The 14,924-nt window shown below is 38.1% G+C and overlaps 1 protein-coding gene across 5 annotated transcripts in view; it reads right to left on the bottom strand.

Annotated features, from left to right (window-relative positions):
* Window positions 1–2,471: 2,471 nt before the first annotated feature.
* The window catches only part of LOC126634828 (uncharacterized), a 30,601-nt gene continuing 18,148 nt past the window's right edge, over window positions 2,472–14,924 (bottom strand). For all 5 annotated transcript variants that reach the window (XM_050305653.1, XM_050305905.1, XM_050305742.1 and 2 more), the window contains 10 exons: window positions 13,733–13,869; window positions 13,070–13,189; window positions 12,519–12,549; window positions 9,539–9,560; window positions 8,961–8,985; window positions 8,272–8,310; window positions 6,968–7,069; window positions 5,902–6,007; window positions 4,553–5,471; window positions 2,472–3,621 (listed from right to left, as the gene is read on the bottom strand). In XM_050305653.1, the coding sequence (XP_050161610.1) occupies window positions 4,828–5,471; window positions 5,902–6,007; window positions 6,968–7,069; window positions 8,272–8,310; window positions 8,961–8,985; window positions 9,539–9,560; window positions 12,519–12,549; window positions 13,070–13,189; window positions 13,733–13,869 (1,226 nt within the window). In that variant the 3' untranslated portion in view covers window positions 2,472–3,621; window positions 4,553–4,827. The remainder of the gene's footprint in view (window positions 3,622–4,552; window positions 5,472–5,901; window positions 6,008–6,967; window positions 7,070–8,271; window positions 8,311–8,960; window positions 8,986–9,538; window positions 9,561–12,518; window positions 12,550–13,069; window positions 13,190–13,732; window positions 13,870–14,924) is intronic.

The raw sequence follows: 14,924 nt of genomic DNA, 5'->3' as shown, positions 1-14,924 counted from the left end.
CTTTACTTCTGTATTTTTACAGGCTCAGGGATCTCCCACTTGGATGGCCTTTTTCTCTTGTTTATTTTCTAGCTGCCTCCTTTTTCCAGGGTATCCTTGGGCCAGCTTCAAATACAACTTCTTCACACCTTTGTCCATTACTGCATCTTCCTTGATAAGTTCCACCCAAAAATGAACTCTGACTAGTCTGAATATGTTCCCTCTGCTTAGTCATCTCATTTAACATCAGCACTCTTCCATTTTGTGCTGAAGCACTTATTTGAAGTGGCCTTGAATTGACAGTCAGACACACTTGTAAGGTTACCCTGCATCTCACCATTTACAGCTGATGACACAGTGGAAAAACTGAAGCAAAACAATTAATGACTGTGTCACACACCATCTCCTGCAGTAACTCTGCAAGAAGCAACTTGGAGGAAGCAAAGAGAAGTTAACAAAAACCCTCAAGGTTACGATGTTATTTCCAGGTGACCCTGAGATTAGCTCAGTTGGTTAAAGCATCTTTGGCCCTTATGGGTCCCTTCCAATTCAGAATATTCTGTGACTCTGTGTCTTAGCCAAGGTAGAGTGTCTGGTGTCAGGGTGAAGACAGCAAAGTGGCAACTGTGTAGTTGTCAAACATCTGCTGTGCAGAGAAGCTGCTACTAGTTGTCAAGTAATAATCAATCAGACCCTTAGTGACAGCTCAGCAACACTGAACACTCTTCTGGTGTGAAATATCTGGGAAGAGACCAATGGTCTCCACGGCATAAGCCCACCAAAATAAGGAATTCTCTCAAAGCACTTAGGGCATTGCCACTCAAAGGACAAGGGAGCAAAAATAATGGCCAATGTCAGAAACCACCTCATTCAACACCATTGAATGAACTGTGAAAGTTACTTCAAGGGAGAAAGACTTCCACCAGTTACTGCTTGAAACTTCCCTCACCAGAAGGCTGAGATGATCACTAGATACGTTCTCTTCCAAAACAAAACATTAACAGAAGAGCCTCAATGTTTTGGGCTAAAAAGAACTTGTTCCTTCCTTTCCCACTGAGGAATCTGTCCATTTGGATCATGCACCCACATGAAGTACCGTAATCCTGGGAAATGCTTTAAGGAGCATTAATAGGTCTAAGCTACAAAACTGAAAAAGCTGGAATCTGACAGACTTCCCAAGTTGTCTTCTCTGAAGGATGTCTCTGTGTCCAGCTGGCCTTGTTCTGCTTCACTGTCTTGCACTTTGTGAAGGAGCACCACTGCTGCAAAGAATCACCCATGTGGCTCTGGATTGAAACAACTCTTGTCCCAGCGGATAACACACATCTGAAGGTATGAAAGCAGGTACACCACAGACCAGAAAGATGGCTGAAAAGTAGACCATTTACGCCCCAGTGCATATTCTAGTCTGAATTTTTATCAATGGCTTTCTAAGGAAATGTGAAATTGATGCAGAGGGCTCAGGTGCAGCCTCAAAACGCTTGCCTCTGTGCCAAAGCCTGTGATGTAGCTGGTTTAGTGCTGACAGGTGGCAAGCACCCAGTGCTGCCTGCTTTGTGAAGGTTTCTTGAAGAACTAGAGCCTGGAGAAACAGGAACAGGCAGAGAATCATTCTATTCCAGTTCTAAACTACATGGGAGCAAGATAAGGCAAAGGGGTTTCTTGGAAGTATGGAGTAGTCAGTAATTTACAGCTCAAGAAACCTTTAGTAAATCAGTGCTCTCTTAACTTGGTCACTACTCCAATTTCATTCCAAACTGCAAGAACTGTTTCCCAAATGCAGGACTCTGCACACCGACAAGGAGGACCAACAACTGCTGCTCAGAATGAAAAATACGAAGGGAACATGTAGGTGGAAAGAACATCTAATTTGGGCAGAGATCATCCGGCTGCTGTGTGCCAGTCGGATGTACAGTAAAGGCAGTAAAAGCCCAAAGGGTGTGAGAAATGGGGAAGAAAGAGCTCTCTACAACAAGCTCAGATGAAAACATCTTGAGAGTTGCAACAGTAATATTTGCTAGCAATGTTTTTTTCTACAGTTTCAGAATTTTAGTTGCACTACACTTGCTGTGGTAGTAACATTTGTGTAAATGATTTCTGATAATTTTTAAATGTAGATAGTAACTGATCAGTTCCACAGCATTTTAAATCAAAACTCTGGCAGACACCTGTGGTAGGCAATCATAGTTTTCCCCTTTAAGCAAGAAGATTGACTATGTAATTCAGTGGATAAAAGTGTGTGGCACAACTACTAAGTGTATGCCATTATAAACCACCCAAACACACCAGTAAGTATGAGAGGAAGTAAAGGAAATAGTGAACAGAAATGCAAAAGGAAAGCGTATCTTTTCAGATGCAGGAGCAAAATAATTACAGAAGGACTATTTTAGGGAACTGAGTTTATATGCTCAATAGTAAATTGCTATGAGTTTTTGTTAAAATTTATGTGACAAGATCTAAAATGTATTTTGTCAAGCTCATGAAGACTAATCCTGTTTCAGCACAAGTATTTAATGCTCAGAGACACAGTTCAGGTATGGGTGAGAAGAAAAATGATAGTCCACAACACAGCAGTGAGAAGGAAAATGGACACTGGGGATGTAAACTGTCTCACTTTACTTTTTTATGTCAGCTCCATGTAAGGTGGTTTTAATTACATAAGGCAGACATCCAAAGCCAGGAATTCATCAACATGTGGCCCAGAAGTGTGAGGAAAAGAAAAAAAACCCACAGACCATTGATAAACATCATGAACTGGTAAGCATTCCTCAGTTAGTAGGACATTTTGATTATCTATTTTTTCCTGTTATTTTATCTGAGTGCCTTATGGATTCTACTATTTCTTGATAAGCTTTTGCCAGTAGAAAGGACCAAGATTTTTTATTTTAGGATGGGTCAATCCATCAAATGAGTTTTTAAGTAAATTTATAACAATTTCATTCTGAACAATATAATAAAATCTGCATATATTTCAAACCTCTTTATACTATGCAAAAATGAAAGTAATAGGCCATATTACGTAACAGTCCTAGAATAGATTATATTTTCCTCATATGGCATCACATTAAGACAAAATTCCTTTGCTGTGACATTCTTTCCTTGTCTAAACAGAAATGCAGTGTATCACTTTCTAAAAATATGCCAATTATAAAGCCTCAAATTAATAGAATTGGCCTTACGTTTGTGTGAAGAAAAGTAAACCTGTATTTTTTAATATTCTTCTCAAGTAGGTAACGTAAAACTTCTTTTTTTTTCTGAATTGGGAAGGGTGTTAAAAGGTTTAAAAGGTCTTTTTGCTGATGGAATAACTTTAACATATTTTAAAAAAATAACAAAAGATTTTTTCTGTAATATACTAAGATGTAACAAATACATTACAAAAAGCCTAAACAAAATAGTATGTTCATCCGTTATGTGCAAGTTTGTGTTCCAGCTATATTTTACATGTTAAAAAATTAAACCCTACCTCCCTTTACCCTTCCAAAACCAGTTAAATGCAGAATTAAATGCAGTCTCTTTCCTGAAAGGCAAGAGATGGAGACTCTTGAATCTCTTCATCTGTTTCCAGTTCAGCTGTTGTGGCTCCTCAGTCTTTTCCTCTAGTTTCTACTAGCACGTTGACTAATGTCTGAATATTTAGTTCTAGAAAAAGGAAATAAAGGTATTTAAAGTTACTTCTATTTCATGATATTTCACGTAACACAGCATAGAAAATGTTAAAATGAAGGTTTTCCTCTTAACTAGCTTCCTAGTTAATTAACTAATTCTAGTACCAGAAACACAGTTTGCATTTGTCCAAATGACAGGTATACAGTACATTATACCCACCTCCCTTTAAACCCCTCTCATAATCTATTTCCAAAGAAGAATCTTTTATTTTGAATACTGTATCACTATTCTTAACATTAAGGGCTATTTCTACAATAATTAGAAAAAAATAAATTGTCATATAATGAACCAAGCTCTTTGATAACATTTATGTTATCCCAGTGGGTTTGATCCATTTGGATTATTTATTATAATGCCATCCAGGTTTGGTTCTGCATGCGTTACAATATGTTTTTCTTTATGCCAATACATTCTCTAGAATAGATAACATCTTCCTCATACAGCACCCACATTAAGACAGAGAATACATTTGCTGTGACATTCTCCTTTGTTTGTCTAAACAGAAACGTAGTGCATCAATTTTTAAAAATATGCTAACAACATAAGCATACTGCAGTGTAACATTGCGACCCTAACAGTACAAAGTCATGATATAAAATGCTAGTTAGAAATAAATAAATATAAATGATATAAAATGCTAGGACAAACCTTTCAATTCAGGAAATTTTTGTTCTATCAAAATTTCCTCCTGCTATCTGCTCTGTTTAGTTGCCAAGAGGCACAGTGTCCTCAGAGAGGCAATACCACCTTTCTTCAGCTGATACAGACACTGAGCAAAAAGAAAACGACTCCCCTGAACAGCACGTCCTGTCTCTGCAACACACACAGCACACAATCTCCTGCCTATGTTAAAGCAACTACGTTGATGTAACTCATTTTATATGCAAACTAATCACAATCTTACTCTGAAGTACTGGATAATACGGAGCCAACTGTTTGAGCATCCTGGTCATTGTAGGTATATCCTTTCCTTGTAGTCTGTTCACAGTGTTGGAAGCAAGACCAACATCATCTTCGTCAAACATCTTATCTGAGCTTCTGAACTGCTGGTAATCTCTGTATGAACCACTGCCAGAAAATGAGTCCTGATGTGAAGTCCAGTCACTCTTGTAACCTGCTTTCTGATGCCTGAATCCTTGACAACTAGATTCCCAGTTCCAGCTAGATTCCTGGTTCCAGCTAGAGCTCCTGGTTCCACCTAGAGTCCTCATTCCGCTCATTCCACCTGGTGTCCTGGTGCCACCTGGAGACACCTCTTCCTGAAACAGCAGAACTTACGGAAGATGTACAAGTATTCACAGACTCGTCATTCTTGTAAGAGGAATAGCTTTGTAATGGATCGTTTGTGGAGTATCTTCCAGATGAAGGATACGAGGCTGTAGAACTGGGATAGGATAATCCTTGATCACTTACAGTCCATGCTTTTGTACATGTTTGTTGATTCCTCCATTTTGTATTTTCCCTGCCATATGAGAGCCTGTTATCACAGAGTTTACTTCCTTGCACATCTCTGGACATACATTCTGCTGAGTACTCCCTCAGTGGGCTTGTCTCATAGGAAGAGGCCCCACCAGCTGAATTACTGCCAGATGCAGATCGGCTGAACTGTCCCAGCCATTCACTGACACCACTGCCAGGACTTCCAGTCTGAAGAGCAGAAGAGTCCCTAAGTGCAGACATCATTGCAAAGTCATTAGATGTCAGATGGCAGGAAGATGATCCATCATCTGTTTGGTAACTGTATAAGTGAGCAGGAGCGAAAGAAGCATCTGCAGAGTACTCTTCATACTGAGACAAAAAACCTTGATTCCAGTTAGAACTTCCTGAATAAATAAGGAAAGGGCACTAAAAGTTAGCAAAATATTAAAATATCAACTGTAAACACAAGATTTTATGAAGTGATTCTATGAAGCGTCCTTCTGTTCTTTTCCCGTTTCCTGTCTTTATGTCTTACCTGAGCCTGGCATCTTTTCACCCCAAAATCCTAACATTAAATAGGTCAGGAAGGGTTACTGCTTGGATTTCCTATAACCTTTATTGCTGTAACCCTCCTCAGTGAGACAGAAATGCTCTTAGATAGTTGAGGCTGAAGTCATTAAGGCTTCAGAAAATTATATCCTGAACTGACTCAGAAGGCACAGACACAGAGCACGCTAGTGAAGAAGCACTCTGGTTGGCCATTTAAGTAAATTTTTTCACAATCTGTGCAGTCTCAAGAGCAGACTTAAACAAGGAACAAAATATCTACATTACCTTTGTATTTTCCATATGGCTTATAGTGTTTTGGGATGCTTTTCCTTTCTGGAAATTCATCTTGAGAGATTGACATCAGTGGCCTCAGGCTATTAGCATAATTAACCTAGGTAAAGAAAAGGTCAGAATGTCTGTTTTTAAACTCAAATCTTAAACATTCTAAAAAAAAAAATGGTAAATTTCTCAAAGAAAGTTACTAGAGTATAATTTTAGGTGAAAACAAAATCCACATGAAGGATGTGTTGTTCTGTTGTTCACAATGACCACACTATACGTCAGTTTTCAAAAGTGTTATTTGGAACAGGTACACATTGGGAGAATGGAATGAGGTATCTGGGGAAGACAATGCCTCCCGTTTCAAATTTCTTTATTGCCTCATATCTCTCATCATCACCTGGCTAAAATATAAAACTGGTACATATGCACATCCTGTCTTTAGCTGGGAAGTGCAAAATGGAAGGCTCAGCTGAGAGATTAAGCTACAGCAACAATATTTAACTGGTGGTGGTGGTGGCATTTGCACAGAGACAGTTACTGTAGCTCAGCTGACATGGAATATATTGAGAAAACATTCTGAAACATCCTCCATTAAAAACATATGCTGAATTTTGTGAACCAGTAGCTACCAGAGGTGATGAATCATTTTTTCACCGATTCTGGTCCTTCTTCAGACCCTTTTTTTCAACAGGTACTCAACTTTTTATGCCAAGAAGCTATGGAGGTTTGTAAGGGCCAACAGGAAGTCAAGAACTTCTTGCCTACCTTAGTCTTAATAGATTAAAACTCTCAACTGAGAGCAGAGTTACAGGTCACGAGAAAGACAGACTTACCCACATGCTCATGAAAGAAAGAAGTGGCACATTTGGGTGGCACTTAAAGCCTGATTAATCTTAGAAGAAGAGCTATCAAGCAAGGGACCAACTCCAAAAGAAGGATGACAAGTACATTTAACTGGGGTTTTTGACCATGCCTGAACTGTTACAGTTTGTAACAGTACAGTTTGGCAGGGTGTTAACTCCTTTCCTCCCAATGGCAAAACAACTCTGGTCAAGATTAAGTTACTTACTGCTGCTTTCTTTTCACAAAAGGCCTTCAAAGCCTCTGTGAGTTCCTGTGTAATGCGAACAACAAGTGTTGCTTCTGAGTCTGAGGTGATGTGAAAAGTCTCCTGTTGAAAAACGTGATTAAAACTGGTCATTAGGATGCTGAAGGGTCATATACACAAAGAGATCAAAGTTAAACTTTGATTTTTGTATAACCAAAGTTATACTACTAGTTGATATATAAGACATATAATAAATGTATATGCACACATATCCAAATATAAAATTGTGAACATAATTATGGCCTGATAAAAGGTAAAGCATAAACCCGGATTTCTCTGCCACTCCTTTACTGTCAATCATGAACATTTTGTTGCAGATGGAGAAGGGCACAAGTCCTAAATTTATGTTTTCTGTGTAGAAAATTGAATAAAAAGCATGCCTCAGACTGATTTGTAAGTAGATAAAGTTTTAAGTGATTACAGTAAGTTAAAAGAATACAGGCAGTCTGCCACAAGGAATAGCCGTGATTCCTGTAGATAAAAGTCAATTAACTATCTATCAAGTATTTTTAGTGGTTTACTGATTATCCCTTAGACTTGCCTTTTCACTCTCTTTGTAAAGTCACAAGTAAAGTCACAGCTTAAAAGAAATTAAGCACAAATCTCAAAACATTCTACTTGTGATTTCCATGTATAAACACAATTCAAACTCAAATGAAATTTTCCAACTGCCGTAGGTACAGGACGTGACTTTCACAGAGTAAAATGGTGAATACAAATGGTCAGATATTTTCACAACATGAACCCAGAAGACAAACCAAGGCTAACTATACCATTGCACAGCAACTGATAAAACTTCCCCACTCACTCCAACACCAGCAGCTGTGCTCTCATATCCCTCAGTTCCACTTGGCTGTCTGGTTCTGCAGCAGCAGCACGAGCCACGGCATCCCAGGTAGCCACACCAGACCAGCTCCTCTTGTTCAGCGTTATCACCAACCCCATTAGATATGGGCAGCTAACAGCACTTGAGCAACATCAGTGCTGCAAACTGACACTGCTTCTCAGGGTGACTCCTCAGCAAAGGGAAGAGTCATCCAGAGAACAGGTCAATAGCCCACATTTAATCCACCAAGTTGTTCTGAGTTGACATCATGCTACAACTGCACCAGCTTTTCAAAGAGCAGAGTCCATTAAAATAGAATTTAGAAATTAATGATGTGGTCAAATGAGTTTGGTCAGGAATCAGAGGCTCCTTCACAATATTCATTGCATCATTTTGGTGAAACTGCACAACGTTTGTCACAATTATTTTACGTACATACCAAGAACTCTAGAGCTTTTTGTTTCCGAACAGGATCATTCTGTGGAATTGTAGAATAGGGGAGAAAAATTAAAAGACTGAATACTACAATATTTGTTACATCATCTTTTACAAAACAAGACCTTTTGATCTTTTATCCAACAACAAGTCATCACAAAGAAAAGACAGTAATTTTAGGTCACAGCCATAAACATGTAACCTTTCAGCCTCACTACCAGTTAGGTAGCAGCTACTACAAACACAAGTGCATTACTTTCAATACCAGGAAGAGCACATTTCACATCTAAGCCACACCCCTACAGGAGCTATCTTTCCCAGGCTTTCCTCACTCAGGATCAAAATCATGTTTAAAAAAGTCAAGTGCTCAGCTGTATTTAGCACAGTGCCTGACCAGCCTGAGGCCTACACAACCAACCTCTGCCACTACGATAAAAACGAGGCAGTTCTCAGTGTTTGTGCGCAGTGCTGGTTAGGGCAGATACTTTGATCACTTTGAGTTTCACCTCTGAGTTAGAAAAAACAATTGTAAACCTTTGGACATATCTTAAAATTTAAACCAAACCTTCAGAATAGAATACCTTGGATCTCAAGAGGGGCAAAACAGAGAAGGGGAGACTGCAGCTCAGCATAAGGAAACTGCTACAACATAAGATACTTGCAGAATACTACTAGAATACTACCTCTACATACCTCATGCTTATAATCATCTTCCCACCTTAAAAGAAAGAAATTGAAATATTAAGACACATTCTAAAAACTACTAAAGAGTTAGTTTTACTCACAGCATCCAGAACCAAAATATTTCAGTTTCCAAATTTGTATCACTTACCAACACAGGATGTCTTTTAAGAAATAACAGTATTTTAAATATGCCATAAAGGTCCTTATTCTGAATGACTCTCAAAGAGATCAGTGGTACTCATGAACTTCTTTACAGATCAAAGGATCTCAAAGGAGATGACTTAAAGTAATGGCAGGGTTTTTTTGTCTTCCTACATGAACAGAAGTGGATTTCATACAATTTACTCAGCCTATGGCATCCCAAATAGACTGGAAACATCTTGAAGTTTCAACTGCAATTTCTTTTTGAGTGCAATATTTCAAAAGCCTTAGCTACTATTTCCTCACAGACAAGAAGGAACAATCTACGAAAGAGGAATAAGTGGAAAGACAATACAATATATATTTTCCCCACATGTCATGATGTTTGTTACAGAAAAGTAGATAAAAAATCTCTTTTGATTCCCCTGTGGGGGTAGTATTCTCACCTTGCTTTCTTCTTTGATGGGGCTAGAAAATGAAAAAGTATTATTAGCAACATCACAGGGTTTCCACCACACTACTGCAACAGATGCATTACACAGAGAACAGTTACTGGCCCTGAAGTGGCTGCAGTTTCTTTAAAGAGCAGGATTCAGAAGCCTAAACCTAGACACATATTGCCCTTTTAGGAACTACCAGGCATCCTTAATGAAAAAAATCTACGGGAGACTTGTGCCCTAACTTGCAGGGTACCCTACAAACCTGTCCATGTTCAGGCAGCTGAATCCCACACAAGAAGTCTGTATGGATTGAACCGAGGTGGGCACGCCTACTCCACACAAACAGTGAAAAGGTTTGTGAATGTTCCTGTGCTGATAAGCAACAGGACAAATAATAATTCTCAGGATTAGTGACATCTTTGATCCTATAATATGAGGCTAAAAGACTTATGTTACCATTTTAACCACGTCATGTTAACATGGCTAGCACATGCTGATGAGTTGCGACATGAAGCTGCACTGCCCCAAAGTTTTCTAAATGCCAGGAAAGAAAAGAACTGCCACCATTTCAAAGAAAATATCCAGTGAGTTAAGAATCATGGTAATGTAGGATGGGAAGGATCTCTGCAGGAATCTCACAGATCATAAAGTTTAGGTTGGAAGGGACCTCTGGAGGTCATCTAGTCCAGTCTGAGAGGTAAAAGTACCACAGAGAGTGGTAAGAAGAGAAACCAATTAACTGTAAGATGAGGACACTGACAATTAGAATAATTTTCCTTGTATTATTCAATTTATGCTGTCTTTCCAGTAAGCCTTCAAAATCCACCCTGTTTGAAAAGAAGATGAGTGGAGACACGGAGTACTGCTCAGTTGTTGGAAACTTCACTCTACTCTAGCTAATGACTGAAGTCATTTTTGAGATTGACAAGGATTTGACAAAGATTAGATCTGAATGCTTAGGCTTGAGTCCAGCTGAGTTTTATAAGTCTTCAGGAATGGTGGTTTTGAACCTCTTTGGTCAGGCAGTTTCATTGCGTAGTAACTTCCAGTTCCACTGTCTAGTTCAATCTCCCACTTGAAGAAGGACTACTGCCAACATAAGATTCTAGTTTTGTAACACCGAGTCTTGAAAACCTGCAAGGATGAAGAGTTCACTACCTATGGATAACCTGTTTCAGTGCTGTACTACCCTTCCTGAACTCAGTTTTTCCAGAGTTCAGCCTCTCAAGCTGCCATCTGTGGTCATCTCATTACATTGCCTGCAATTACCAATAACTTTGGTTTTGTCATCTTTGTAGCAGTCTACAAGCAGTTATCATTCCATACCCTTTCTCTTTCCCATTCTAAACAACCTCAGCTCCCTTTAACTCTCCCACTAGGCACATGCTCTTCACCCCTAAGAAACTCCATAATCCTCTCCAATTTTTCCAGCTTCCCCTTGAACTAGAAGGAACAAAACTGGACACAGTATTCCAAGTTGGGTCTTACCAGCACCAAATAATAGGGGTAAGACTGTTCTCCAATCTTCTGCCTGTGCTCATCCTGCAGAATCACAATATGAGATTTGCCTTGTGTGAAATGAAAGTGTTCTCTTGGCTCATATACAGCTTGGCATTCACTGTAACCCTTTTTTTAGCAAGACTGATCAATCTATCACTTCCCATCCTGTATTGACTCACAGAGTTATCACTTCCCCACTGAAGATACAGACAGGCTTCTCCAGGTATCTGCTATAATTTCAACCTGAAAAGCCTGGTGCAAAATAGCCAAGCCAATCTCTGGACTTATTTCCAGTTTGCTGCTGTATCCCACAGCAGCATTAAGAGTAGATTTTAGATAGGAAAAAAAAACCACAGGCAGAATTCAGAGACTAAATCAGACCAGAACTTGATATGTTCTACTACCAAACTGTGCTTATACACAGTGTCACAAGGCTTCAAGCTCAACTTCACACTCTGAGTAACTGGTTACAGGAATTACCTTAATAAGTCAGTATTTTTAATCCAAAGCCCAAGACAAAATAGAGATAACCTCTCCTCTTTAGAGAATAAAGAAATGCTGTAATTTTTCCTTTAAGAAAAGCAGCAAATCAATCATTTCAAGGTCTCTCATACGTACATACATGTGTACATATATATATAAGAATATATAATCTTATCTTAGTTTTGCATATGATCTGTGCAACAGCCAAAATTTGGTGTTAATGCCCATTTTGTCGCTTGCAAACTAGTACATGTCACCAAAAGGCCTTTCTTAATTACATCCTCAAACTCACTCTTGCTGTCAGAATGGAGCTTTGAAATTTGCCAATATGATGTAGTCTAAAGATACACAGCTGCTAAACCAGTAAGCACGATTCTTTTCTAAATAACCAGAGTATTTTTATTTTGGAATTCATTTGATGTTGACCTTACCACCTAACTGGAGCAAACCTTAATACTGAATGACACAGCGCTTTTCCAGCTAACTTCACTCTTGTCCATTTCTTCAGTTCTTCATATCCTGTAGGTCTGGGTGGGATCACCCTTTTTGATGTTCCAGATCGATACTTGAGCATGTCTTCTACTTCTACAGAAGTCTACTGACTTGACTGATTTCAATTTACCCTGAACTGAGAATTCCTGAGCTAGATTACTGTGTCACATTCCCTCTTCTTCACAAGAGACACAAACAAGCTCAAAAAGATTCTCTGCCACCTTGTTTTGCAGACCAACATTAAAAAGTACAATCCATAGAAGCCACTAATGATCAGTCCAAAATTGATTCACACTGAAAAATTCTGTTGATCTATGCAACCTTCACCCATTTCAATCAAACCTATCTTCCTTCTAATATTAGTACTAGGGTCAAAAGGTAGCAAGGAAGTATTTCTTCAGGTTGGCTAAGAAACATTATAAGCCTGGCAATTTCCTTCAACTACTTAATCAAATTAGGCCAAATATCAATTACATCAAATCTATTATATTCAAGAAATTCATGGACTTACGTGAGGTACTTGGTCTTATGTAACCTTCAATCTAGAAACAGAAAAAGTTTCACATTAGACTTTCTGAATAAAGTTTCAAACAAGTACCTACTGCAACTGCCTTTAGGAATGGAATAAGTACTTTTATGTATGCCAGCATAGTGTAGCCCACAGTTTCAGAGATATAGAATCCTGTAAATATGAATGAAGCTTGAGAGAAAATTAGCTTACGTTTGAGAAAATCTAAGTTGCAAAAACTAAAAATTATTGAAGTCAAGCAGTGAAATTTCTGAACCATGGAATTCAGACTGGACATTTTCAATTTAAAAAATTTAAAACCTCCAAAATAAACAACTTTTGTTTTCAGATGAATTTCAATACTATTGTTCTTTTCCCCTGACTTTCTAGGGCAACTTTAAGTAAAGTCTTAGCTCAATTGAAAACTACACTTCCTAGAAACACAAAGAAATTTAACAAGCTTTGTCTGCAGTACTTTTAAAATTTACTACATCAAACATAAATGCATTAATAAAAGACACATTACCAGATACTTTACATTTACTTCCAATTACCTGATACATTTTTAATCCTTCAGTCTTCTCTAGCTCTCCTGCTATCCGTTTGAGAAATGAGATTTTGCATTCTTTTACATCTGTTGTCTTTCTCTTAATTTTATCTGGAAATTCTTTAGACTGTTGAAAAAAACAGCTTGAAAAGGTCAATATCAAAATTCATCACAATATTAAAAAACTAAAACATTTCATCTTTTGGACAAGCTTCCAAAAGGCTGGTAAACATTGATCTGAGCATTATGAGCTAGTTTTTTCTTTGTAACACAACTAATTAAATTTTAGAGTTGCTTAAGTAGGTTTCAAAACAAAAAATGGATACCATGCAAAGCTTGCTACCAAAAGGAAACATCCTCTGTACCAAATCCAACAATGCTATGGACATTCTGAGGAATAAGAAAGAACCACAGCGTTCTAGGAACCTGATCCTGAAAACAATCCAAACACTTAGGAACACATTTTTGAGCTGATACAGGCACCTCTGGATTGAACTGCCTCAACAGCTCACTGCATTATAGCTTTTCATGTTGATCTGACCCATGAAGAGTCAACTGCACAAGTATTAGCAATTTATCACATGGGGGTTTAAACTAATTATTTAGAGAAAAAAAAAGGGGGGGAGTATCATAAAGAAATTTTGATCAAAATGCATCAAAAATAACTCACAATGTATGCTCTTCTGTGTTTATATCCACTAAGATGTTCTATCATGGGTGCCATCTCTGTATTAAGCTCACACAGCTTGCACTCATAACGCGGCTCTTTTCTTCCTTCAAATCTGATTTCAACCACATGTTCTAAACCTGTAAAATCAGGAGTTATAAATATCTGTATTTTACTATATCCTACTGTAAACAAATGTATTCTTTTCAGTGTTGCTCATTAAAAGCCAAAATGAACATAGAAAAGATTCCATTTTCAGAACTTTGATACTCCTTCAGGATCACATCAGTTAAATTTATCTCTTTCCAATGTCTTATTCTGAAAGGAAATACACTATCTGTGGCAGATTTGCAAGCCCACCGAAAGAAAATATTTCATGCATCTTTCTTCCTGCTTGGGATACTTTTTTCAAGAAACTAAAAAAGAGAATAAGAATAGAAATGCCACACAAATGTCTAGATTTAAAAACTGCATTTAAACTACTTAGTCGAGCATAATTTGGACAGTGTCCAAGCAGCACAACGTAGATGTAGGAAAGACATTAATCACTTCAAAAAATTGAATCCTTCAAAATTTAAAAATCTAAACCCTTTTTTTAAAGTCTTTAAAGTGTGGGGTCTTTTTAATCTAAACACTTTCACATTTCACAAGACTTAAAATGGGTTTTTTCTTCATTTTTCCTATAAATTACTGAGACAATCCCTTAGGAGTATTCATAAATCTCCAAGTTTGAGGCTCATTACCTAGCATGAAAAGTTTTACTCTGAACAGCTTAAACATAACAAATTTAAAAGCAGTTTAAAACAGCAGCTGTTCCCTTATGTCATAATTTCCAATGCTCTGTATTTGTGATGGCTTGACCCCAGCCAGCAGCCAAGAACCACATAGCTGCTTGCTCGCCTACGTACACACCTTTCAGCAGGGTGGGGAGAAAACAGGAAGAACAAAAGCAACAAAACCCAGGGGTTGACATTAAAGACAGATTAATAAGTGAAGGAAAGAGGGGTGAAAAAAGAAGAACCCGTGCAAACCATGCAAAACCCCATTGCACTCTTCCCTACAAGCAGACCAATACCCAGTCACAGTCTCTGAACAGCCACCTTGGAAGTGAAATCTTGCTCCACCCTACCCTTTCCATCCCCTTTTTCCTTCTTTGTCTCAATTGAGATAGCTGATGTTATGGAGTACAGAACAT

The sequence above is a fragment of the Myiozetetes cayanensis genome, unplaced genomic scaffold, assembly GCF_022539395.1.
Source record: "Myiozetetes cayanensis isolate MyiCay16 unplaced genomic scaffold, myiCay2020 scf1, whole genome shotgun sequence".
Classification (NCBI taxonomy): domain Eukaryota; kingdom Metazoa; phylum Chordata; class Aves; order Passeriformes; family Tyrannidae; genus Myiozetetes; species Myiozetetes cayanensis.
Note: the sequence above shows the minus strand (reverse complement) of the source record. Positions and strands in the feature narration are given on the sequence as shown.